At 38.6% G+C, this 27,593-nt stretch overlaps 1 protein-coding gene across 1 annotated transcript in view; it reads left to right on the top strand.

Moving 5' to 3' along the window:
- Positions 1 to 27,593, top strand: part of LOC123366004 (ATPase family AAA domain-containing protein 2B-like) — a 43,714-nt gene that overhangs the window by 764 nt on the left and 15,357 nt on the right. The window contains exons 2-4 of the mRNA XM_045009059.1: positions 20,098 to 20,252; positions 23,747 to 23,793; positions 26,211 to 26,364. Coding sequence (XP_044864994.1) covers positions 20,098 to 20,252; positions 23,747 to 23,793; positions 26,211 to 26,364 — 356 coding nt within the window. The remainder of the gene's footprint in view (positions 1 to 20,097; positions 20,253 to 23,746; positions 23,794 to 26,210; positions 26,365 to 27,593) is intronic.

Raw genomic sequence — 27,593 nt, 5'->3', positions numbered from 1 at the left:
TCACCTATGACAGCTCTCTGCATCAGCCTTGACAGCCCTGCTTTGAGCATGTCTCCCGTATTCTAATCCCTCCCTTGAAAAGCAAGGGAAAATAATAATTTTGCCTATTTGCGTAATTAGCTGTTTTCCCAACATGATTTATAATCAGAGCTTTGATTGTATGGTCTAATCACAGCTGAATCCAACAGCCTAATGTATGAAACTAACATTTTGTAGATTATAATCTATATCTACTGCCAATTTGAGGAGGCTTGTCTTCTCCACCCTTTCTGGAAAGATTTGCTGACAACAGATATTTGCTCCTCCTTGTCAACATTTATTAGAGGGGGCTCCTTGTTTGATAGGAAGAAAATTGATTGCATTACAACTTTTCTGCTGGTGGTTCTTGTGCTCTGATCTGAAAACCATATTCTAAACATGATACACAGTAGGTTGCCCCTGCAATCAATGTGTCTAGAAAGACTTAGGGCTGAATGAATACAGGAATGACACAGCTGAGGATCAAAATGTTTGACAGTCGTGCACCAAGGGACCACATCCCATTCACTGCTAAGGAGGAAGAGATGGTGACAAGTAGAAAAAAAGCAGTAGCAGCCAGAATTGTTAAAAACCCTCTCCCCTTCCCTTTGTTTGCAAACACTAAAGAACACTGTTGACTAGGTGTCAGCTGTAAACTGTATGTGCTTTTTCAGTCCTCTCCTGTTTCTTCTTAATTTCCTTCTTTTTTCTTTCTATCTGTTTTTTCTTTCAGTTTCTGCTCTCTGCTATTTTTCTGCTCTATGGCTGGTAAAGCTTCTCACACACATTCCAGTATGCCGGTCCCATGGGCCTGGTATACCCCGTGAGCCAAAGTTTGACTTAACCCTCTCTGGCTTGCTGTGTAGAAGAGTGTACTGCTGCTAAGCACTAAGATCATAGAAGATTATTGTTGGAAGAGACCTCAGGAGGTCATTTAGTCCAACTCCCTGCTCAAAGCAGGACCAACCCCAACTAAGTCATCCCAGCCAGGGCTTTGTCAAGCCTTAAAAACCTCTAAGGAAGGAGATTCCACCACCTCCCTAGGTAACGCAGTCCAGTGCTTCACCACCCTCCTAGTGAAATAGGTTTTCGTAATATCCAGCCTAGACCTTCCGCACTGCAAATTGACACCATTGCTCCTTGTTCGGTCATTTGCCACCACTGAGAACAGCCTAGCTCCATCCTCTTTGGAACACCTCTTCAGGTAGTTGAAGGCTGCTATCAAATCCCCCGCTCACTCTTCTGCAGACTAAATAAGCCCAGTTCGCTCAGCCTCTCCTTGTAAGTCATGTACCCCAGACACCTAATAATTTTTGTTGCCCTCTGCTGGACTCTCTCCAATTTTCCACATCTTTTCTGTAATGGGGGGGCCCCAAACTGGACGCAGTACTCCAGATGTGGCCTCACCAGAGCTGAATAGAGGGGAATAATCACTTTCTGCGATCTGCTGGCTAGTAATGCAGCCCAATATGCTGTTAGCTTTCTTGGCAACAAGGGCATACTATTGACTCATATTCAGCTTCTCGTCCACTATAATCCCCAGGTTCTTGTCTGCAGAACTGCCGCTTAGCCAGTCGGTCCCCAGCCTGTAGCAGTGCATGGGATTCTTCCGTCCTAAGTGCAGGACTCTGCACTTGTCTTTGTTGAACCTCATCAGATTTCTTCTGGACCTTATCCCTACCCTCCAGCGTATCTACCTCTCCCCCCAGCTCAGTGTCATCTGTGAACTTGCCGAGAGTGCAATCCATCACATCATCCAGATCATTAATGAAGATGTTGAACAAAACTGGCTCTAGGACAGACGTCTGCGGCACTCCGCTTGATACTGGCTGCCAACTAGACATTGAGCCGTTGACCACTACCTGTGGAGCCCAACAGTTTAGTCAGTTTTCTCTCCACCTTATAGTCCAGTCATCCAATCCATACTTTTGTAACTTGCTGGCAAGAATACTGTGGGAGACTTAGCAAAACTTTTTATACAAGTCAAGATATATCATGTCCACTGCTTTCCCCATATCCACAGAGCTAGTTATCTCATTATAGAAGGCAGTCAGGTTGGTCAGGCATGACTTGCCCTTGGTGAATCCATATTGACCGTTCCTGATCACCTTCCTCTCCTCCAAGTGCTTCAAAATGGATTCCTTTAGGACCTGCTCCATGATTTTTCTGGGGACTGAGAGTGTTCCTTTCCATTGATTTAAAATGCACACCCAAATTATTTCCTTGTTATGGAGTGATGGAAAGGGGTAAGTAAAATTATCCTGAAAATCACTATATCCATACCAAGATATTTATACAAATGAAGTGTTTCTAAAGGCAAGTGTGTATCTTTGCATGACCTAATGGATTTGTTTTTGGAATACATTGGAGCACTCTTACATTAATCTCAGGTACACTCCAAGTATTCACTGTTGTGTTAGTCTTTTTTTCTTTAGAAAAACAGTAGCCAAAAGCTAGCAGAACTTGTTAGAAGCTTTTGCTCTTCTTTTTCATAATTTTAGTGCATACATATTTTCATTTTCAGTATGCATTTTACACTGTAGCTTTAAGTATGGGAAGCTGTTGTTAATATAAGGTCTAAGAAATTGATAATGATGTGATCTGGAAAAGGTACAGAGAAGTGCAACAAGCATGAATAGGTATATGGAACGCTTCTGTATTAGGGGAGAGTAAAAAAACTGGGACTGTTCAGCTTGGAAAAGAGATAACTAAGGGGGAGACATATGACAGATCTATAAAATCACAAATGGTGTGGAGAAAGTGAATAAGGAAGTGGTTTTTTTACCCCGTCGCATAACACAAAAACCAGAGGTCACCCAATGAAATTAGTAGTCAGCAGGTTTAAAACAAACAAAAGAAAGTGCTACTTCATCTAAATACACAGTCAGCCTGTGGAACTTGTTGCCAAGGATTGTTGTGAGGGCCAAAAGTATAACTGGGTTCAAAAAAGAATTAGGTATGTTCATGGAGGATAGGTCCATCAATGGCTATTAGCCAAGATGGTCAGAGATGCCAGCCACCCCATGCTCTGGGTGTCCCTGAAGCCTCTGACTGGCAGATGGTGGGACTAGACATCGGGATTGATCACATGATAATTGCTCTGTTCTGTTCATTCCGTTTGAAGCATCTGGCACAGGCCACTGTAGGAAGATAGGATACTAGGCTAGATGTAACGTTGGTCTTGACCTAGTGTAGTTATTATGTTTGTAAGCTCTCAGATCTCCATGAAATGTTAAAAATATCTAACAATTTTCTGTGATTAAACTGTGCCAAAATCAATAGGGCAGTTAGATGTCAATATTTATATAGAAAAAAATAGCTGAAATTAAAAAAAACCACACCAAGCCATGATTTATAAAATTGCTATTATGAGACAGTGTTGTAGCTGCAGTATTGGGGGGGCGGGAATGGGTGGATTAGCATGTCATGTATGTGTGTTTGGAGGCAATTGTTTCATTTACTTTTCAAGTTGGTTGTAATGATGTCTCTCTTTAAAGCCTACCATAGATTTGTGATCTGAGAACCCCAGCTCTGCTGGAGGTCTAGTGAATGGGAAGTTAAAGGTGCAGCAGACTCCAGGCGCTCTATAAATCAAAAATATTGTCTATACCTTTGTGAGCCTGAGTTTACTTCCACAGGAGTGTTGACTTGGGATCCCTGTGGAATGCTGTTTCTTGAATATGTTTGCAAATACCAGTCAGGGAGAATTGCTAAGATTATTTTTGTGTTCCATACCATTGATTAAAATTGAGCCAACAGTATGACAGTATCCTGTAAAAATGTTGGCCATACCTGATACAGTAGATGCGGGTCTACAAACTGCACCCATCTGTTCTGTCATTCTTCCATCACCCCCCCCCCCTTGTGGTTTTTCTTGACATTATATATGATATTTTAGGTTATATGCACACATTTATGCGGCTACACTTGAAAAGACCCAAACATAGGGGAAAGGAATGTATGAGATTTAAATGTCTCATGTATTAAATGTTGTTGAGTAACATGTTTCAGGTGATTTACTTGGTAGATTCAAAGACTCAGATGTAATACATGTGCTATATATTGACCAAATATTAAGATTAAGAAAATCAACTTGCTAAATAGATCAAGGAATCAGATTTTTATTCTCTGTAATGGTATGGCAGTATTTAGTACTTTAAAATGTGAAGAGGAGGAAGTGAGGTGTATTGTTTTCATGCTTAATTTGTAATATTGTAAGTGTAATGGGAGGTTTGGTTGCCTTTTATGTAAAAAGTAAAAAATTACCATTTTACTGTTAAAATGTGACTTGCAAGTGTTTTATGGCTTGATATTTAAACATTCTGACAGGAACGAAGTTTATCAAACTATATAAAACCTACTTTCATAATTTTATAATTTTGAAAATTTAATTTTGAACCTCACTCAAACTGTAAAAAGCTTTTTAGGTAAACTTATTTTGACCCTAAAATACATGCAAGAGTTTCTATTGTTAATTTACAAAACTAATTTTTTGATGTCTTTTAGATACTGATATAGGAATTGTGATTGCAATGATTGGGTTTAATTAGCCATTGAAATTAAATTTACCTTACGCCACAATATTGAGAGATGATTCTTTAACACAGTTGCAAAAAACTGAAAGCCATGTATTTATTTCTCAGCTACTATTATTGTAGTTTTTTTTTAATCATGCCACTATTGGTCAGACATTTTAGAAATCTAGATAAGATTAACCTAATTTAATTAGGCAAGGAAGCATTAAAAGTACTTTAAGAGCTACTTGAGTGCACTCTGATTACTGTAATACAAGTTCCTAGCTAAACGTAGGACTCCCAACATGTTCAGTTTATTCAGTAGCAACATAGAGCTCTCCATTGTACTTAATTGCTAATAGGAGCACAAACAGAACTGGGGATTGACATAAAGCACTGTAGTTACATGGAACATAAGCACTATACAGCATTTTTATGGTTCATAGTAACAATAAATATATATCTCAATTCAATTTCTAAATATATAAAAATTAATTGAAATAATTCTTTCCACATTAAAGGTGTGATAATATAACTTTACAGATTCTTCTTCGGGGTATATAGTCATGGCTACTCTTTAGTTCTTAAAAATACCAATTACTCTTTAATGGTCAACAATTGAAACATATTAAAATATTTTTGACATGTTTTTGACTTATTTTTATTTTAAAAAAATATTAGTTTTAAAACTTGTGTAAAAATTTGTAAAAATTAAAGAAGTATTTTTTCTTTTCAAACAGAATAGCAAGACGTAACATGTTTGTTTTTGTTTTGAAAAACGCTTGATGCAGATTAATGAGTATTTTTGTCTTTCCTTTTTCACTTAAACTTTCATTTTTACAAGTTGTAAGGACTTGGTTTGGAATTTCCTTTTGATGGTTACCTATATGACAGTGCCTAACACTCTTAATGGCTATTCTATGTATTTGAAATAAAAATGATGGAAAATTCACTGATCTTGGGTCATGTAGGAAAAAGAAAATGACACTGCTTTGCACTTGTATTTAAAAGTTCTGTAAAGAAAAATATCCTTCCTAAAGATGCTCCTATATTTTCAAATCACTGAGTTGAGTATTAGTTTTACTGTTTTCAGTAATGCTAATGGGAGTAGTTCAGATAAAACTTGCACAATTCTTACTAAGTTATGAAAAAGATTTTGGTTAAAGGCAGATTCTTGAGGAAACGCATCTTTTTAGGGTGGTAATGAAAGCTATTTTTTTCCCTTGTTTTAGTGGTGTTCCTTACTTTTGAGACCTGGCATGAGAAATTCAGGAATAAATCATGTAATTTGTTCCTTAGTACTGTGTTGTTCACACATCTGTGCATAGTGGGAAATGGAACAATTGTTCCAAGTGGTCAACTTCCTGCCAATATTCTAGTATACGTAAAGCCTGTTTGACATTATATCACTTAATGTGCCCAAATGGACACGTGGGGATAGTTTTTCAAAAGCAGTCTACCAAATCATTTTGCCTGTGATAATCTGGGAATTGGGTCACATACTAATGGCTAAATTTTCATATAGAAAAATAATTACACATTTTGCTTAACACTGCTGGTCATATTTTGCAGTCATACTATTCTGGATTTTGAACTCCTTGGAACTCAGAAGTGAAGCAGGATAAGACATAATTAGTATGTGAATAAGACCTCCAAATAACATTCGGGAAATGGTGTTGGTGATATAGTAGGTTGCGCTCTTTCTTCTGAGTACTAAACCAGTATCCCAGTGTAGCATTAATGGAGGCTGCTTATGGAGCTGCCATCTTTCAGATGAGTCTTAAAACAGGTCACAGACACTTTTCATTAAAGATCCCATGGCATTTTTTGCTAGAACTGTGTTTAGCTTGGGGTTCTGCAAGGTAATTAGCTCAGGTAATTACATTCTGATCACCCAATTCCCCCTGTACTTTCAGTTGGATGTGGTATATTGTTCTGTACTTTCTGCCCTAAACTGCTATATACTGATAAACTGTTGATGTTCAGCCCAGTAATTGAATTTATTACTGTATAAATCTTTATAAAGATCTTTTCACACCAAGTATCCAGTACCTAGGCGTGGATGACCTTTAGTCTTCTGCTACTCAGGTTGTAGCTATGACCTGGTCATTTCAGTGTGTTATATATTTTATTACTAATATATCACTCCCAGTTTGGGCAGTAAAGGCCCTCACACCACTTCTAGTGCAGAGAGAGGGAGGACAATGAGCTTATGTATCTTTCCAGGTATATTTCTCCATCCTTTTTTCTCTGCTATTTTCTCCCTGGCTGCTGGCTTTTTGTTTTGCTCTCCTTTTTCCTTTTACTCACTTTCCTGGTCTCTGAGCCTGGTCTTGTTACATTAACTTACTTCCTCATTACCTTTTGGAACATTTTTTGCTCCTCAGTTAGTGTTCCTGCTGCCCCTACCAAATCTCCTGTCTCAATTCCCACAACCCTACTGGTCACTGTCCAACTGCTATGGATGTTTCAGGTCCCAGCATTCTTCCGATCCTCTTGCTCAGTGATCTTCACCCAAATCATTCTGCTTATTTATTTAATTAGATTTATAGGAGTGCCAAAAGGAGTGCCTAGCCATACACTTTAGGCTTTCTTGACCCAACTAAAAATACATACAACAAACATTGCTGTTTCAGTAGCAGTAGAGAGGAAGAAATTTGGCTGTCTACCTTGTATGATATTTCTGTAGCACCTTACATCATAAATCCGAAATAACTTTTACAAATTATATATATTATTCCCCCCTTTTTAAGTTTAAATTAATACAGTAGTTTCTAAATGTAGTTCTAAACTGCTATGTGTAGCCTTGGAGTTTGGGCTGTAGGGAAGGAAAACAATGCTAAGGAAAAAACCAAGCTGGTGTATGGTAGATTTTGAATATTTTTTCTTTTGGTTTTTGAACTTGCCATTAAATATTTACATGAACTAAATATATATTTCAAATGCTTTGATAATAGAATCTAAAAATTTCTGTAAGGTGGGAAAGATGCCTGATAGCCAGTTTTATATTGAACTATATTAACTTTTTGTATTCTTCAATTTTTGTGGTGGTAATTTAACTAAATCAGGGGCTCTTAATGTGGCGGTTGTGAACAGGTATCGGGTAATTGCAAATACTCTGTCCCTTTCATAGTGGTAAATGGGGTGGTCCCCGTATAGAAAATTGGGTACCAATATGCAAAAAAATGGAGCACCACTGCACTAGGTGGTTGTTTCTTGTTCTAATTAGTAAATTCAAAACTGCTCATCAATACTTGAAAAGAGTGGGAGTTAGTTTTTAGTTATTAGTAAACATCTGTATGACTTGACATGTCTGAAGTTGAAGGAAGTTGTAGGAAATAAAAAATTGAATATACTAATGAAGATGATTCTTCTGATGTAAAATGTAAACACTGTCAAGAATGAAGTAGTGAGTGGAAAGGGATTCATGCTTCTTTTAAAAGTTCAGAAAATAGGCTTCTTCAGATTTATCAAATGTGCCACTAACTTAAAGATTGATTATTGAAGTAGAGGAGCAAAAGACACAAAGTTTTGATGATTCTGCAAGTAAGGTATTTCTGATGCCATAGTCACTATTGAAACGTAGCATCAATCATTATGAAGTCAGTTCCAAGGCTGGTCAGCAGCTGTTCAGCATCAGGAATGTTTTCTGTTCTTTGGCATCCAAAAACCCCAACAATCTGTCTGTGATTATGGAATACAAACAGTTGAAAATAAAGACTTGGCAAGAAAGTCGCAATCTTTTTTATGCAATAAATGTCACCTTTCAACCTAGCACAAAGTGAGCAATTTAAATAAATGATTAAAGCACTCATCACAAATATATTTCTCCAGACAAATTTAAACTTGCTACTAGATGCTTTAAATAAAGAAACAGAGGAAAATTTAAAGAATTAAAATAATCATTGACACTGATGCAGCATAGATGGGTGAATATGAAGTAATTACAAAGTAATGATTGCATGTATACATACAGGGGAAAATGTATTTCTGCATAATGCTTTTGAGTATGTGTGAGAAAAGAAACCTGTAGAATATTATGTCCAAGTAGCTAAATGTGCCATCCAAATATTCAGGGAAAATTATGACAAGGAGAGTTCTTTGTGGTTTTCCTCAGACAACCAAATTAAAATGAAAAAGAGGAGAGCTCAGGTGCAAACATCATAATCTTCTGTCCTGTAAGTGGTTCAGCATTTCTATCCAAACCTTCCTGAGAAAGAAGCAACCCATAACACAGTCCTTAAGTACATTGCAGAAGGTAGAAAATACTTTGGCATCCATGATCAGCCTTCATGGTTGGTTGAATGGAAGAAGCAGGCTTTGTGCTTTAGTTCTCCAGTGACACTTGATGGAATTTTTAGTAAGACTGTGTTGCTCTATATTCTTCCAACTACCATAAAATATGATTAAATTTGCACCGAGCATGAAGAGAACTTAAGTAAAAGAATTTTGCAAAAGACTGTAAAAGAAAGCACTAAATTTACAAAAGCAATTGAAAGAAGTTTTGAAGGAATTTGACAAATTACTGGAGTATGACACTACTGTCAGTGTTGGGAAATCTAACTTGATCTAATTAACAACAAAGATCTAGAACTATACAAGAACAAAACCAAAAAAACAGCTCAAGGAAGCTATGGAACCTTTCCATGACTCAGTCAAAATGACTGACCCCAAATATAATATTATTGATTATAGTTAATAATACTTATCACTTACCTCACTTTCATTAGTAGATCTAAAAGTGCTGTACAAAGGAGGTCAGTATCCTTATCCCCATTTTTTCACAGATGGGGAAACTGAGGTATAGGGAGGAAAGTGACTTGCCCAAGATCACCCAGCAGATCAGTTTCAAAGTGAGAAATTGAATCCAGGTCTCCTGAGTCCCATCCCATGCTTCCCTATAAAGATTATAGGTTGAATCTAGACCAGGAAGAATAGGCTGAAATGTAGATGTTAGACAGTAATCTTGAATTCTTTCCATCTCTCCTAGCATGTAAAATTGAAGATCCAGATTTCCACCTCAAATTGGTGATGGGGTGGGAGACATGGACATGTATGAACATGGTGGAAAACTCTGCAAGTTTTTAATCTCCCAGAAGGCAGGACAATGGACTTCAGAACTTTTGTTACAGTTTCGGCCCCCTCCCCCCCCCCCAAATCTGCACTCCTAGTCAGCTCTTCATCAGCCGAGTATGTTTTGCATTTGTGTATTTGTTTGGCTGCGATGGTTTAATAGGCTAGGTGCAGAAAAAACAAATAGGTTGTTAAAGTGTATTGGTGTACAAGGACAGATACAAAAGAGTATCAGGCCTAATTAGGCTAGATTCAGTTGTGTACAGAATTACACAGCTTTAAACTACACCTTTGTTTTATCTGAACTGCACTTCAACCACAAAGTGCACAGTGCCAATGTGATCTAGACCTGGACTTTCTTTTGGAAAAAGTGTGTATCTTTTTATGTCTGAGGAATAAAAATGCTTATAAAGTGAGCCCACATTGTATAGTATTTATTAGAACATCCCTCTTCCCTCAAGAAAAAACTAGTAATATTCTAAATAGGGCATCACAACAGGCCTGCCTGGTATGGTAGAAACAAGATAAATTCTTTAGCAGGTCACCTCTTCGTTTTCTTCCCTACTTGTTACATCCATCTTAAATAATAAAATCCTTTAGTAACCCAGTTCATCAATACCCTGAGACATGTTTGCACTGCTGTTCAGAATATACAAATAAGCAGTGGTTACTGACCCCAGATTTTCTAAGGTTAGTAAAAACATTGCTCTTATGAGCAATGTTAATGTCTACAAATCATAAATCTCATTTCAAGGAGTTAAAGGCAGAAGTAGAGATACTTCTGAGTATCTTTGGTAAAGGAAATTTCCTGATAACATTTAGTTGTTTAATACAAGTACATTTCAGGAGGTTAATTTGGTATTTGTAAAATGAGAAAGAAGAGAATAGTAATTGAAATAATTTGGACACCTTTAAAACTACGTAGTTAAGAAATTAATTTAAAAATCTTGAAATTGAATATGTTGGCGAATAGTAGAAGAGGGAGACAAGATTATAGATGTTGAAGGGAGTAAAATAATAGGTGGAAAACTATTGTATCAAGTTTTGCTGAAATGATATGAACAATATAATAATTGTGTTGCTTGTAGGGTGACCAGATGTCCCAATTTTATAGGGCCAATCCTGACTTTTGGGTCTTTTTCTTATATAGGCTCCTATTACCCCCTACCCCCTGTCCTGATTTTTCACATTTGCTGTCTGGTCACCCTAGTTGGATGTGGCCACAGGTTAAAGACATGGGAATAGTGTGGCATATTATTCAATAAAATAGATGATTGAGAGAGCTGGTTTTACCATGATGGAAACTTTTTTTTTTTAATACCAGGGCGTCAACTGATACAAATTTCAGTGCCGCTGAATCAATAGTTGCACAAATGGGAATCTTCTGAAATTCTCAAGTTGTAGAAGTGGCCTAAATGTATCAGAACTCTTATTCCAAAACTAGATTGAATTGAGAGTGCCCACTTAGTAAAAATCATGAGATTAGATTATATTGTTGCTTTACTATTACACTTCTGATTTCCTGAGCGAACTGAGGGTATGGCTACACTGGCGAGTTGCAGTGCTGGAAAGCCTCCACCAGCGCTGCAATTAGTAAGTGGCCACACCTGCAGGGCACATCCAGTGCTGCAACTCCCTGGCTGCAGCGCTGGCCGTACACCTCACTCAGCATGGGGAATAAGGATTCCATCGCTGGTGCTGCAGCGCTGGTCATCAAGTGTGGCCACACACCAGCGCTGTGATTGGCCTCCAGGGTATAAGGATGTATCCCAGAATGCTTTTATAAATTACTCTCTTTGTTTTGTTATGCAGCCTCTCTTTGTTTTGTTGTGAACTCCGAGCTCCATAGCTCCGTTGATCCCGGAGCTGTTTATCTACAAACACAGCTTCTGTTTGCTGTGATCAATCTGTGAACAATCAAATGAGATAATGAGGCAGGCAGGGAGTGAGTGTTTGCTTGACAGAAACAGCGGGGGCAGAGGGGAGAAAGGGAGTCGTGTTGGCTGCAGGCTGTTTGCAGTTAAGAGTTAAGGGTAAGGGATCGGGAACATGTTCTGATTTTTCAAGTCAGGAAGCTAATACACAGTGTTGGCTCCAAAAATCCACTCTCTCTCTCTCTCCCCCCGCTCCCTGTCACACTACGCCCCACCCCACCCCTGCTTTTGAAAAGCACCGTTGCTGCCACTTGAATGCTGGGATAGCTGCCCATAATGCATCACTCCCAACAGCGCTGCAAATACTGCAAATGTGGCCACACACCAGCGCTGGCCCTGCACAGCTGGACGACCAGCGCTGCAACTACCAGCGCTGCAGATTTGTAAGTGTAGTCATACCCTGAGTTACTTCTTAGCTTGGTTGGAATTGTCAAGGCTTGTCGGAATTGACGACTTCATTATCCATGTGGATGATGACCTTCTAGGTTAATTCATAATCATTTGTATTTATCAGGAAATGGTAAATTTTTTCAAGCCCAGTCCTAGATCACATTGGAACTATAAATTTTTTGGTTGAAGTGTAGTTCAAATAAAACAAAGGTGGCACTTGTGGGTTTGAGAAACACCCAGAAGTGTCAGAGACCTCTTTGATGAGAAAGCATATGCTGGTCCTGCATCAGCAACTTTCCTCAATCAGTAAACCTGTGGGAACAGTGGTTGCTTCTGGATATCCAGACAGCAGCTGTAACTAAGAGATCTTTTTTTTTCATTTTCTCTTGGATAGCAGCTTGTAACTTTTTAAAACCATAAATCCTTTATGTTTAGTATCCTCTACATGCTAGAGATTGCCTATCTCTGTCCGTTAACTTGACAGTTGATCATCTGAAATGCTTTAGATAGCAGTGCCCATTGTATGCTTCGGGGCAGGCATTTATCAGTGAAGGGCTCTGGAGTTTGCTCCCCTTCCTTGCTTCATCAAGGCATACATTTGTTGATCCTTGGGCCATCCTGCAAGGCCTGATCTATTTACTGAAGTCTTCTTCTAAAGAAGTGGGTTGAGAAGGAGCATTGAGTTATTTTCTTTAGTTTCTAGTTTGGATGTTATACCAATATAATAAAAACCAGCAGGATCTTATTAAGAGGGATAAGGCAAGGATGCCACATTTATTGTAAATATAATAATAAAGCAAAAGACAAAAGTAAACGTTGTTTGACTAATTTCTATTACTACTTATTCCATATATATATATATATATACACACACACACACACACACACACACACACACACACACAATATCATTTATTCAAGTTTTGTATAGGTGTTATAGTTACCAGCCTAGAAGTTGCTCATGCCAAGTTACTGGCCAGGTATCTTGGTCATGAGGATGGAGCCGAGTCTGTGTCAGATGCACCTGATGCTCCTGGAGGCTGGCCGCAGAACCAGAGACTCAAAGTCCTCAGTTTTTGGAGTTTATTCTTATAGGAATTAATTCCTATGTTAGTCTATGGGAGCTGTTGCTGACTCAATCAGCAGATGGGACATTCCTGGTGGCTCCACACTGTGTAAAGTGGCACATTCTTTCCAGGTGTTTGGGTTGGATCTCAGTTTACCCTCCGGGGGTTGTCTGGTGGTCCACTTGACACATTCTTTGGCCGATGGATCCTTTCTAGGCTGGCACCTCCCTAACCATTCACATGCATCAAGCATTCATCAACATACATTTCATATCTTAGCAGAGTCAATTAACGGCTTAAGGCTTACAGCAGGGGTGGTAACATAGTGTTCACTTTGTTCTTAAAGTCAATTAACTTGTTTGTAAGTTTTACATAGTAATAAAGTATCTTTCACAGGACAGATACAATCAATGTTTTCTGCAGACAGGAGCTTACACATTTTAACAGAAGAACTAAAAGATTTTTGTACTTGGTGAAACTGGGAGGGTCACTGTTACTTGGGGGAATCACTGTTAGTACCTTCTTTAATATCCCTACATGGAGAGTTCTTTAATTTATTAATATTTAAAATGTTACAAATACATGTAACAACATTGTGATAGGTGCATTATAGATTCATAGTTGAGAAGGCCAGAACAGACCATTGTAATCATCCAGTTTGACGACCTGGGTAACACAGGCCATAAGGCTTCCCTGAATTAACTTGTTTGAACTAGAGCAGCATTTCTCAAATGTGGCCATTGAGGCCGCATGCATCCACCAGGGGCTTTTCTTGCGGGCTCAGCGTCTTGGGCAGTGATGGGGGGAGGGAAGCAGTGGACCCTCCCCCAGGGCCACCACCAGGCATTGAGCCCTGCCCCTCTCTGGAGCCCACAAACGCTGGAGGAGCAGGCAGCCAGTGAGTTCCCCACCTTCCCAGGGGTGGTGAGGCTCATGCTTCGGGCTTCAGCCTTGGAGTGGTAGGCAGCAGGCTCCAGTCATTGGGCTTCAGGCTCTGGCCCTGGCCCTCAGCTCACCAGTCTTGATTTAAAAATTCCCAGTGATAGAGAATCTACCATTACTCTTGGTAAATTGTTCAAATTACCAAGAGTTAATTGCCCTCATTGTTTTGTGCCTTATTTTTACTCAGAATCTGTCTATCTTAAACTTCTAGCCTCTGGATCTTGCTATATGTTTTTCTGCAGGATAGAAGAACTCCGGAACAGAAATTAAAAATATTGAAAGGGAAGGATACAGTTGAAAATATAACAATACTGCATGCAAGCAGGTTTTGTTGAATTTCGTATTTGACATGACTGTAGATTAAAAGTATAGAGAAGGAAACATTCCTCTGTGCACGTGTGTATGGGTGTATTTATACAGTATATATTTTTAAAAAGTGTAAGTTCGTTTTCCCTTCATTCTCCCCTTTCTCCATCCAAGTAAGAGGACTGTAAATGGATTATAAACCTGCATGCATATCTTACACTTAGATTCTTTGCTGGCATTAGTCCATTAATTTAAGTGGCATTAGATTAGCAGAAAATTTGGCTCACCACCTGTGCAGGATTCTCACCGCTGGCTCTTTGCCCCTTAGTATGAGGCTAACCAGACTCCCCTAGCTGTGAAGTTTTGTTTTTATTCTTGAGCACAACAGTAGTAGTGAAGAGCATGACCATTGTGCTCCTCTTAGAGAGAGTGTAATCGGCACCTTCCGAACTTTAGTCAGTTCCTTACTTTCAGTTGGTAAAGGAGCTTCCTGGAGGAAACTGCTTTATTGTTCCAGCTCTTTTGTATCACATTGAGGTTCACTGGGTATCCTCTTCTTCCAGTCAGGTCCAGTACAGTTAGGCAAATTTTTTCAGGCCTTGTGCTTCCATGCGCTTTAGAATTAGTTTATTTTCATGGTCCTTTAGCACGTGTTTCTGTGCAGTGGCCTGGCATTTGTCTCGGTGCTTTGGAACAGAGTTTTTGTTCCTGCCACTGTGTTGCCTCAATATTGTTTCAGCCAACACCCTGGCACTACCAAGATATTTTAGTGGGTGTTCTCTGCACTCTGGTGACGGCATTGCTATCAGCACGTGAGATACCAGCGCCAGTGCCATGGTTTCACAATAGTCTTAAGGCTGCTCATTGCTTTATTGCCCGAACAGCTGTTTCAGTGCTAACTTAATTTTGAAGATTGAGCCTATCTCAGTGCTTGTTTCTTTGTTGGCCCTAGAGGTCTGCTCAGGTCTAATTTTTAGGTCTGACCTGGACCCAAGCCCATCCAATCTGATCCTGAGAGGGTTGAATCATTTTCTGACTCAACTCTTCTGCCTGAACCTGAGTCACTGCCACCACCTCCTGCCCCTGAGGTCTGCTCTCCTCTCCTTGTGCTCAAATAAATTTGTTCGTCTCTAAGGTGCCACAAGTACTCCTCGTTCTTTTTGCTGATACAGACTAACATGGCTACCACTCTGAAACCTGAAAGGGTCCTGTTGTTTTCCCACCTGACCTGGACTCAACATTTCAGATTAACTTTTACTGTGTGTGGGAATCAAAATAACTTAGGTCTTTTCCTTGTGCTAGCTTTCAGGGTTTCACGGTGAAAAATGTTGCATAGACTACAACATCTATTGCATCAAATCTAATTCAAGGCTTGGTGCTTTTTGTATTTGGAGTGGGCTTGATTGTCTCACACTCAGGTTAATGAGGTTAATGGTAGGTGCTAGTATTTTTGTAGCTTTCTCTAAACAGGTTAAGAATTAATATTTTAGAAGTAATAAAGAATAATTAAAAGTTACTGTAGCCTATGTTAGGCAAAAACCTGCTTTGATTTTAATAATGGTGTGATATTAAGTTTACAGCAAGTTATCAAATGGCTTTAGGCAGTATTACATTGTTGTTCCTGTCTTTTTCTTCTTTACTCAGCTTTGTTCTTCTGTACCACTCAGTCTAGTTTCAAACCAGTGCTGCGACTTCACTTGCAACTCTGCTTCTCTGTTGCACAGACTAACTCCTGGCATTTCAGAAAGGAATTGTTCATTAAGATTGACTTGCAATAGTGGTGCACTTCAGTAATAGCACAGAACACATCTCTGGCAGTTCACACAGCATGTACAGATGTGGCTGTAGGTTATGGTACAGGACTATAATTTTATGAGTGTTCAGTGGATTCAAGGTATAGACCTTGCTGGTTTAGTTGCAAAATAGATTTGGTAATGAACATTTATTTTATAACTTGAAACAAGCCTTGATGACCATTTAATGTTAGGGAGTTAGAGTGGAGAGCTCTAGTACCGATTTATCTGAATTTTAATAGGATTTTGGGATCCAAAACCACTGCTTTATTTTAAAGTTTTAAAATTTGATTCTGCATTGTTGGATAAGAGATGAATACTTTAAAAAAAATTATAAGGAGTTAGATCTGCAAAAAGCCAATCTGTATATTCATTGAGGAAAAAAGTGTCTCTTTAATCCTTGTCAAGCTAGCTTGTATTTGGATCCTAGTGAAGACAAGGCAGTTATAGTTTTACATGTTTGCTAGGCTAACTCACATGGTTACTTTAACTAACTAACAAATGTTAAAATTGGGATTTTAACATGGGTTAATTATCATATGACATGCAACACGGGCAAAAATGTATGTTTTTTGTAAATGGAGAGATCTTATAATATGACATTTATGGGGCTGAATCTTAGCCAGTGGCCCAATACTGTAATAGTTTCTCTCCCTTTGCATGTGTAACAAAACTCCACCTGCCAAACCCTCCTCCAAAATACATGTTTCTTAATTGTTTTACTCTTGAGTAATTGCAGTTTGTCATTCTAGTTAGGCAGCCCATAAAGCCTGATGCGTAAATTGGAGATGCATAATCAGTTTCTGTATGAGTAAAATTCTACTTTGTTCCTAGTTTAAACATTTCCTGACATTTCTAATAGCCCTGCTACCTAGGAGATTGAGTGTCTTGCTGTTGCAATAGAAGCTGTGTAATCTCCACATTAAGACTGCTGCTGTGTGATCCCAAATTCCCCATTCCCACAGTCTTGATTATTTCTTATTTAATTTACCTTCTTCATTGGAAAACTCTCTAGTGTTACCTGTACAGTCATTTCCTATGCAGGTCTCTGAAGTTGCCTCTTGTTTTCTTCTGGCTGGATTGTTATGATCAAGTTATCTCCTGCAGTCTTTGAGTACTTCACAGTGGTGTTGAGGCTAAACCCATTAATGCTTGTAAAGTACTTTGACAGCACATTAGATATATGCAATAGAAGTGCAAAGTCCAAGTGATGTTAACCAACGGTTGTGTGATGATTTGGCTTTCTGCAAAGAGAAAAAATAACAATATGCAAAACGTTTGGGTACACTTCTTAATATTCATATAGAGGCACCATCAATTGAATATGCTCTGGCTGGTTCTTGCTAGATCTTAGTATCCTCATCTGCCTCTGCCCTTCATTCTATTTTCTGATCTTTTCACAGTGATCCAAAACCAGATTCCATTCTTGAAGGGTCAGGGTAGGCTCTACATGGCCACCTACCTCTTTATGTTCTCATCACCTACTTTCATTTGTCTCCTGTTGGCTTCCAATTCCATCACCATCATTTATTCTATATCTTATGATGGTGCTGTATTTTGTGCATAGATCTTTCACTTCTGCCTTGAAAGGGTCAGCAGTTTCCCATGTTCATGTGCTGTTTCTGCCAGTTGTGTGACTAGTTTACATTTGGTGCAGTTTGGGAGTCATTTTTGGCTTTATACTGGCACGTGAAAGTGGCTCAGCCTCTACATTGGACTCCTCTTCTTCTGTCAGACAATCAGGATTCTTTTGTTGAATTCTTAGCTTAACTTTGGTACAAGTTCCATACTGTGTCAGAACATACTGTGTATATATAGTTTTCTATTCTCCATGACAGTATGTCTCTTCCACTACACTTTAACCACCAGCACCCTATTGGTAATATATACATCATTTCATTATGGCAAATCACTGGATTTTTACTATAGTAGACATAATAAAAGATGACTTTCGTATTTTACTGAAACCCACAGCCAGTTTTCTTTGTAGAAGGGACAAGTCTTGAAAAGTTTACCTGACAGCTTTCTAGTCCAAAGAATGTGGGGTTTGTCTATGGTGCTGCAGCTGTGCTTTTATAGTACCATAGTTTAGAAACTTGCTACAATGACGGAAGGAATTTTGCCATCACTGTAGTTAATGCACCCTCTAGAAAGATAGTACACAGTACTTAGGATGGATCTTTAACTTTGAGTAATTTCTTTGGTGGGAAAAGATTGTGTTTCACTGAAATCTGCTGGGTTTTTTGCATTTTTTTAATGTTTACATTTTTTGTTTGATTATGGACAATTCCCACTGAAGAAGGGACTTTTTAGTTGGCTAGAAATCGTGTATGTCACTTATTTTTGGGTCTGGTAAGATGTCTTGCTATCTCTCGTCTGCTTTTTTTCCTCATGGATCAATGTGGTTAATAGCAATTTCAGCATAGTATGGTATTTAGAAGTATTCTTTCTACTAACTCTTTATGCTGTTTATTGAAAACTGTAAAGGAAGAGTGTTGAAAAAGGTAAAAGCATTTAATTTCTTTTTAAATATTTTTGATTTCTGATAAAAGCTTTTGAAAATATCTATAACACTTTTCATTTTTTATTGAGATAGATATCTCAATATTTGCACATTTTTTAACTGAAAACACAAAACCTAAAATTGCCCAGACATTTGGTGATGCATGCTTTAGAATTCATGTGTTAATCACTTTGCTAAAGATATGAGAGAGAACCAGTCATAGTATCTTGCTGTTTCTTATTCTAATAGCTACTTAAAAAAATTCAGTAGTACAATAGAGAGAAAAGGTGTTTTATGAATTACAGTAATAGTGAGGGCAGTAATATTTCCAGGGATACAGTACATTGAGTTTTAGAAAACTAGAAATATTTAGTTTAGAAGCATTATAAAGAATTATTGATAAGTACAGAATTTTAATATTTTACACTCATCAGGTCCAGTGTTAAGTCTTTCTTTGCTAGGTGAACTGGTGAGTTAGCATTCAGCATGTGTGCATTTTTAAGGTACAGTTACTCCTCACTTAACGTTGTAGTTATGTTGCTGAAAAATGCGACTTTAAGTGAAACGTTGTTAAGCTAATCCAATTTCCCCATAAGAATGAATGTAAATGGGGGAAGGGGAGGGTTAGGTTCCAGGGAAATTGGTTTTTGCCATACAGTACAGTACTGTAGTTGGGAGGTGCCTCCGCCTTACCCCACACAGGCACAGCCCACTGGCGCTGGAGACAATGAGGCAGGCAAGGAGGCTGAAGGTGCTGTAGGCTAGGAGAAGCACGTTGTGCAGCGGCAGCTTCCCCTACTCTGCAAGCAACGGGGGTGGGGGGCTCAACCCTTGGCCCGCCCACTCCACCCCTTTCCCCAAGCCCCCACCCTTAACCCACCTCTTCTCTCCCCCCCCCCCTTTACTCCACACGCTGCGTCCTCGCTCCTTCCCTTGCCCTCCTGCCCGTGGCAGTCAGCTGGCTTGCAGGGCAGGAAGGACGGGGGAGGAGTGAGGACTCGGGGCCCGCTTCCTCTCTCCCCCCCGCCGCCTCCTGCCTGCGGCAATCAGCTGATTTGCGGCGTTCAGGAGGCAGGGGAAGGGGGGAGCCTGCATGCCGAGTCCTCCCTCCTCCCCCCTCCCTCCTGCCTCCTGCCTCCTGAACCTCGCAAGCCAGCTGATTGCTGCAGGCAGGAGGCGAAGGCGGGGGGGGGGGGGGGGAAGTGCTGATCCATGGGGTTTGCCATCAGGCAGGAGGCACTGTGGGAGGGGCGTAGGGGAGCTGATAGGGGGGCTGCCAGCTGTGGACAAAGCAGACAACCAAACAACGTTATGGCGAAGCATTCCATAACTTTAAATGGAGCATGTTCTGTAATGGAGCAAGGACGTAAGATCGAAACAACGTTAAGCGGGGAGTTACTGTACATGTGTCATGTGTTCCATAAGCATCAATAAAGCACTGCTATGTTTGTGTGAACTGGGTTTGACTTTCTTTAGGTGAGTAGTGGAATCTTATTTTTGTTATGGAAGTGTAAAAATGAACCAATCAAATGTGGTGTGATGCTTTGCTTCTTTCAGAAAGATGAAGGTAGTGATGGTAGTTTGAGTGATAGCCACATATCCCCTCCAGCCAAACGTACCTTGAAACATGCTGATCCGGTGTGCAAAGACAAATCAAAATCACGCAGTACTGGGCAGCGAGAGGAATGGAGCATTTCAGCTGGACAGTCCAGGTAATCTGGTGCACTTTTCTTATAGTCTGCATTGTCTTACTTCTGGAATAAGAACTATGTGAATCCAAGGGGTTGTGTTCCTCCTCATGTGACACCACTTAATCTGTTAAAATGGGAATGGTGGAATGTGTTGGAGTCCAATTTTATGTTGTTTTGTGCATCCAGAACTCTGTGACTTCATTAGGAGTTCTATGTACTCAAGGAATAAGCAGCTGACCCTAAATTTAGAAGCAGGCCAAAGTACTACGCATTCCATATAGCCACAACTGAAGGAGACATTTGTTTCATTTTCTGACCAATGGATTTAATTTTAAGAAAGTTTCCAGGTTTAAAGAGGTTCAATTGGATTCAAGTAATTATGTGAATTTATGGACACAAAGAAAAAGCCTCAAGCTGTTGTGCCTGGAACAGCTTGTTTGAACACTGATCTTGGCCCTTGTAACGGCTACTGCATATTGTATAGGACTAGGCATTCTTTGTTTCATATTGTTTTAAACTCAGTAAGTGAGAGACAAAGTCACCCTTGTTACTGTTAGCATATGGGAACTACAATAGCTAATTATAAGGCAACACCCCCTAAGGTGGGACACATTTAAATACCAAATTGATTCAAATTGATGTGGATAAGACAGGGGATTATTTAAACTGAGAACTGTATGACTACAGTGTATTATATAGCATGCGTCTTTCAGAAATCATCTTGGAGCATATACAGCCACCTCTGATATGCTGGTCATTTAACAGTCTACACCAGCACCACACAACAGTTTAGCTGTTAGACAAGATGTAAAGAATACACGGTGGATTGATTTAAGTCAAAGCAATTTAAATCACTGATTTTTAATCATGATTTAAAGCAGCAAACTAGAAACCTTGTTTAAAATAATTGATTTTAATCATGCTTTGCTTTTGAACTTTCTAATTATTTTCCTAAAGAAAGGTTGATTCTTGTTTGTTGATAACCAATAAGATACGTTGAATTGCAACTATGTATAGCCTTTATGCAAAATGTAGTGCTTCTTTTTGATAATCAGAGTGATACACTATCTCAACACACATTTATTTAAACAATTACCTAGCTAATTTGAATTTATTCATATTCTTAGCTGTTACATTTTTATTATGTTAAAAATGGTGAATTTCTTATTTATTAGATTAATTTTTTTACTTGTGATTTGTCAAGCTCTCTTTGGATGGAAATTCAAATGCAATTAAAATGCACAATTTTTTTTATTTTGTAATAAACTTCCTTTAATGTGCTGGATACACAAAAAGAAGTATCAAAGTTTATCAAAAGCTATTTTACATTAAAAAAGGAAGTATTATTTATAGTTAGTGAATTGAATTGGTAGTTTATGTCATCTGTCCTTTAAGATTTTAGAACTAGTGTAGGTCTCATCCTTTCAGACCTTGTCTTTTATTGATAGATTGTAAGGGGAAAGCAAGCTTTCCTGCTTTTTCAATTCCCAATTGGTCTCTTCACTTTAAATGAACTAGTCATTGAACTAGACTAGTTGAATAAAGTGAAATGAAAAAAATCTTCTCCCTGCACCTGCAGAAGAGGCTACTGATGTCAAAAACATTTATCACTTCAGAAAACTCCAGTTCCAGATGCTTATTCTGTGACTTCCACCAGTCCAGTGGTTAGACTTTCTTTAAAATGGGCAGCAAACATGTACTGCTTAATATTATTCTTTTATTTACTGTAAACAGTTATAATAGATTATAATAAATTTAGGTCTACACCTATGTCAATTTCAAATTTAACTTTAAATAAAATACAGGTTTATTTTTAAAAAATAAGTTAATTTAAATAAAATCTGAGGGTTTTTTTTAATTGATCCTGGAAGAATATCACTTAGGTGAACTCAATTTGCCTGAACTGAAATTTGGCCAGGACATTGGGCTAACATCATTGCTCCTTTAAGAAGTCCTACGATGTGTCTGATGACTGGATCTTGATCTGTTACAGAAACTAGATTTAAAGTGGAGAACTGAGATTAAAATAAAATTTTAGCAATGGGCTACTTGAACAAGCCCAGAAGAGCCATACATAATAACCTGTGTGGAGATTCTGCTTTTTGGTATTAAGCAACAAATACATGTGACCATAAAGCCATTACTAATGTTTGTTTGTCAAAAATGCCTGAGAGGGTCATGATTTGCAGATGCAATTCTCCCATGTGTTCCTATCCATCACTGTGACAAAGTTTTGAGGTCTACAATGGTGAGTCCCTTATTTTATGAAAAATTTGTACGCCTTTCCCAGGTAAATAATAGCAGAAGCTCATGTCCTAGTTAAATCCATCTCTTCAGAAGTAGACATTTTTGCAAGAGTTTAGGGGCAGTGAAGCCTGGGTCAAATGATTTCCCTTTTCCTTTTTCAGCTGGTTAATTTATTCACTTTCCAACTTAAAATCAGTTGTCCCACCCGCCTTCCGCTGTGCACAATAGTTATTGCAGTTCAGTGGTCCTTATACACATTGTAAAGCACTTAAGATCCTTCAGGATGACAGGCGGTATATGAATATAAATTCTTGATTTGACTAATCTATTTCGATTTTATATATACTGGTACTAACAGGTTATTTTCAGCTAATATTCTATCACGATTTTAGGGCATTTTTACATTTTAATTCTAACAGTATAATTTATGTTTTAATAAGTTAGTCTTAACAGATAAGAAATACAGTCTTTTACTCTAATGTAAAAATCAAGACTGAATATATGGTACAATAATTTGTTAACCCATGTAGTTTTTGGAAGAGGTTTGTATCCTGTTTTGGCTCTCATACCAACCCATTGGGAGTTAACTTTCCTTTAGGAAAACTAACTTTAAAAAAAGAAACAAGAATACTTATGATTGAGGTCTTAAGTAATATTTTTACTATTGATTTAAGTAAACTTGATGTCACTCTCTTTCCCTTCAGTTATTAGATTTGTTAAATAGATTTAATTTTTTTGTTTTCATAACTTGGCCCTGTTCATTTTTATTGCTTAGTTTTCATTGATTTCAGTTATTGACCAAATCATTAAGAGCTTAAATGGTGTTTGCTTCTGACTAGCAGCAGCAAGAGTACTGTTTCTGGAACTTGTGTGGTGGGGCTTCTTTAACAGGAGGGGACATAAGTGAAGTGGTGTAGCCTATTAGTGGAACAGATATTGATGTATCTTTTTCAGTATGGTGATACTAGTTAAAATTGTTTATTAGTATAAAAATAAAATATTAGTATAATGATAAGAACACAAGGACGGGTCAGACTAATGGTCCATCTAGCCCAGTATCCTGTCTTCTGACAGTGGCCAATGCCGACTTCAGTTCCAGCTTCAGATGCAAGCCAAATTCTTGAGAGTATCTTTTACAAATGCTTTAAATTATGCTCAATGTATAACACTTAAGGATTTCTATTTCAAAAGTGTTGGTTTCATTGTAGCTTTTATGTAGTAAATGAAATGTTGATATATTTTTCATATTTAATATAATTGTTTTCCAGGTTAACGTCTCAGGCTGGTGCTACATTACCAACTGGACGTAGCTTATGTGAGTGTTTTCCCTCTGGTTATTTTATATTTATATTTAATCTTAACTACTTTTATATTGATGATTCTCAAATGCATATATTTTGACACCTTCATCGGTGTGTTTCTCCCTGTGTTTACAAGAAACTGTTTTCTCTCCGATTCCTTCAGATAATTTATTGGATGCTTCCTTTGGGCATGAGTAGGGTTAAGATACTGTCACGGGTATTTTTAGTAAAAGTCAGGGACAGGTCGCAGGCAATAAACAAAAATTCACGGAAGCCTGCAACTAGAGCCCTGCATGGATACAAAATTTGTATCTGCATCTGATTGGCAAATGTGGGCCATGGATATAAAGTGGATAGCTGAAGATTTGTGGGGCTCCAGATATAAAATTTGCATCTGCATCCAATCCACGGACAGCCACAGATTAGCAGGGCTCTACCTGCCACCTGTCCCTGACTTCTAGTAAAAATACCATGGGAGGGGGACGGGGATAGGGACAAACAGAGTACTTCCAGGACTGCTGGAGCTTGCAGCTGCTCCAGCCCCACCGCTGCTCTTGCGGGAGGGGCTGACTACTGCTGCTCCACCCCCAGCTGCTGCTGTGGTGGTAGGGAACCACTACTTCAGTGGGCCTGGGGCTGGCCGCCGGTTAGCTGTTCTGGCGGCTGGCCCCAGGGCTGACAGCTGCTGCAGCCCTCCCTAGAAAAAGTCACTGAATCCATGATGTCTGTGACAGAATTGTATTCTTAGGCACAAGGAGCATCCTCAAACATAATTCCGTCTCTCTTCCCAATTCAGAATTCCCATTTGGTGTCGCTTGGCCATAATCTTGTCTACACTTGCAGCAACGTGTAGATTATGTACAGCTACACACTGCAGTGAAAGGCAGGCTGTGTCCACACTCACTGTGATGTGTAGCTACACGTGGCAGTGGAAGGCTGTGGCAGTGGGAGGCTCTGGGAAAAGGCTGCGGCAGTGGGGAGCTGCTAGAGCCTTTTCTCCTTGCCTCCTCCCTGCCAGTCTCTTATCCCATGTTTGGAGTCTTTCACGTCAGCAGGGAAAGGCTCTGACAGCAGGACACTACACTGCTAAAAATAGCGGCATAGGTATGGAAGACACTACTTGGGCATGTAGAGAGCCGTGTAGGGTATATACCCTAAGGATCAGGCGGGTCTCTACTCTACTTGCCTAAGCAGTGCCTCACTGTCGACACTGGTATTTCTGCCTAAGCTAGCTGAGTGTGCAGTGTACCCTATGTGCTGTTACAAGTGTAGACCTGCCATTGATCCCAGATTTTACTTTCATGGACTTGTTTTGGTCTATTTCTTGCTAGTGATATCTTTAATTTATCCAGTCCCTTTGCTTACCTAATACCTGGCCTGCTCTGGCTTGGCACACTGTTTCACTACTGTTCTTGAGACCTGCTATGTCTGCAGCTCCCGCCACCTAGAACAGTGTCCCTGTGAATCTTCACCTTAGCAGTTTGCCAGTTCATTTCAAATCTCAACTGAAACCATATCCAGTTTTCATGTCTATACTTCTTAATTTCTGTCTCCTTTAGTTATGTATTGAGTCTGAGAGTATATTCAATTCCATTAAGTATTTTGGTAAATAATTAATCACTTTTATTACCGTAGTGCAGGGGTAGGCAACCTATGGCACGGGTGCCGAAGTTGGCACGCGAGCTGATTTTCAGTGGCACTCTCACTGCCCGGGTCCTGGCCACCGATCTGGGGGGCTCTGCATTTTAATTTAATTTTGAATGAAGCTTCTTAAACATTTTAAAATCCTTATTTACTTACAACAATAGTTTAGTTATATATTATAAACGTATAGAAAGAGACCTTCTAAAAACATTAAAATGTATTACCGGCACGCGAAACCTTAAATTAGAGTGAATAAATGGAGACTCGGCACACCGCTTCTGAAAGGTTGCCGACCCCTGCTGTAGTGCCTAAAGAACCAACTAAAAATGGGACTCCATAGTCTAGGCACTGGACAAAGTAGCATACATAGATTTCTATGCAAAATAAAATTGTATTGTATCAGTAATATAAAACCTTTTGATACTGTACTTAAAGGAAAGAGTAAGAACTGAAACTGTGCAAGGGGTGAATGACAGTCTTAATGTTAACTTTAAAATACTGAATATTTGGTGTTCAAATACAAACTTACCATAAAATAATATATATTTATGTACAAGTAAATAGTCCAAATGGCACAGAAGTACAGTTAGTAAAATAACATTGGTAGGGACTTAAAACAGATACCTCTTATTACAGTATATGTCAGGATGCCCATTCAGGGGGGAACTGACTCTGTTTCTTAATATAATTTGGTTTCTTATCCTTGCTAAGTAATCTGATTATTGAATTTTTGTTTGTAAAAATGTTGTTTCTTGCATTTTGAAGTAGTAATACAAATTTCTCTTAGCTCTCAAAAGCCATCCCCTTCGAGGGGAAAAAAAGGGAGATGGGGACCATGCTTGCATAAACGGAGATATAGAAGTGAGAAAAAGTTGTCGGTCCAGGAAAAACAGATTTGAAACTTTGAATCAGAGTTTATTGTTTGATCAGCTAGTAAACAGGTATGTGTGGATACTTCAGTTGCACACGTCACAAAGCATCTTGATGTTTTTGTTAAAAACAGTTAGAAAGCCCTGTATTGCAGTTCTATCTAAATGTCATTTCAATAAATGAACAACAGTAACAACAACGGTTGGAAGTTAGGTACATCTTGCTTGTATGGCTGAATTATAAAATGTCAACAAGTTTCTAGCTGTTTCTTTACCACTTGTTGATAATGAGATACTGCATACAGGATTGGTGTCACTTTTTGACTTTACAGTGCAGATAAAGTTGATCAGAGAGGAAGGCACAGTCTGTTGATCTCAGCACAGGAGTGGGAGCTAGGAATTCCTTGCTTTGAAAGTGGTTTCCTCTGTTGCCTTGGGCAAGTCACTTAACCTCCCTGTCTCAGTTTTCTCTTCTGTAAAATGGGTATAATAGCTACCTTTGAGAGATACTGAGTATCAGTGTTTGCAAAATGTTTTAAACGTGAAAAATGTTCTGTAATTGCTAAGTAAGATCTTTATTACTGATAAAAAATATATTCTGCTGAACTTTAGTTTTTTCACAGAAACTGCTTTTTTCAATGTTCAGTAACAACTTGGTATCAGTTTATAAGTTTCTCTTGAGTTACTTTTTCCCTAATTGAATTTGAACCCCTTTTTTATTCAACTCCTATTCCTCCTCAATATAGTAATAGGAAAGCAATCTACTATAAAGATGGTAATGTGATAAGATTGTGATACTGACGCCTGCATTTGTGTTTACATTGAGCCAAAGTGTCCCCAAAATTATGAACAATGACTTGAATGTATCTAGATCAGTTAGGTTGTGCATCAGAAATACTTATTAGTATTAATTATAAATTCAAAGGGAAAAAACGCTTTTGGGTAACATTCTCTCCCTATTAATGTTAATGACAAAACCTCCATTTTTTCTTATTTTTTATTTTGTATATTAACAGTTCAGTTCAGTATAATAGAAATCGTATAAGGTTTTTTGCAACTTAGAGAGTAACTTAGTATTTACACAAGTATACAATTATAAATTGATCTATGGAAGTCCCTAAAGCTGTATTGACAAGACTTGCCACTAATCGCTTTCTTCAGCTTTGTGGTAGTCGCATATTGTGTTTGATGCTTTTCTACTCTTTGTTTCTATTTTCTGTTTTGTCAATTGGTAGTGTTGGTTCAAGTCTCTTACTATCTCATTTAGGTCCAAACTTCTGTTTTTCTTGTGTTTAAATGTG

Source organism: Mauremys mutica, chromosome 3, assembly GCF_020497125.1.
Source record: "Mauremys mutica isolate MM-2020 ecotype Southern chromosome 3, ASM2049712v1, whole genome shotgun sequence".
Classification (NCBI taxonomy): Eukaryota; Metazoa; Chordata; order Testudines; family Geoemydidae; genus Mauremys; species Mauremys mutica.
The sequence above is the reverse complement of the archived record's forward strand: the minus strand, read 5'-3'. Positions and strand labels throughout refer to the sequence as shown.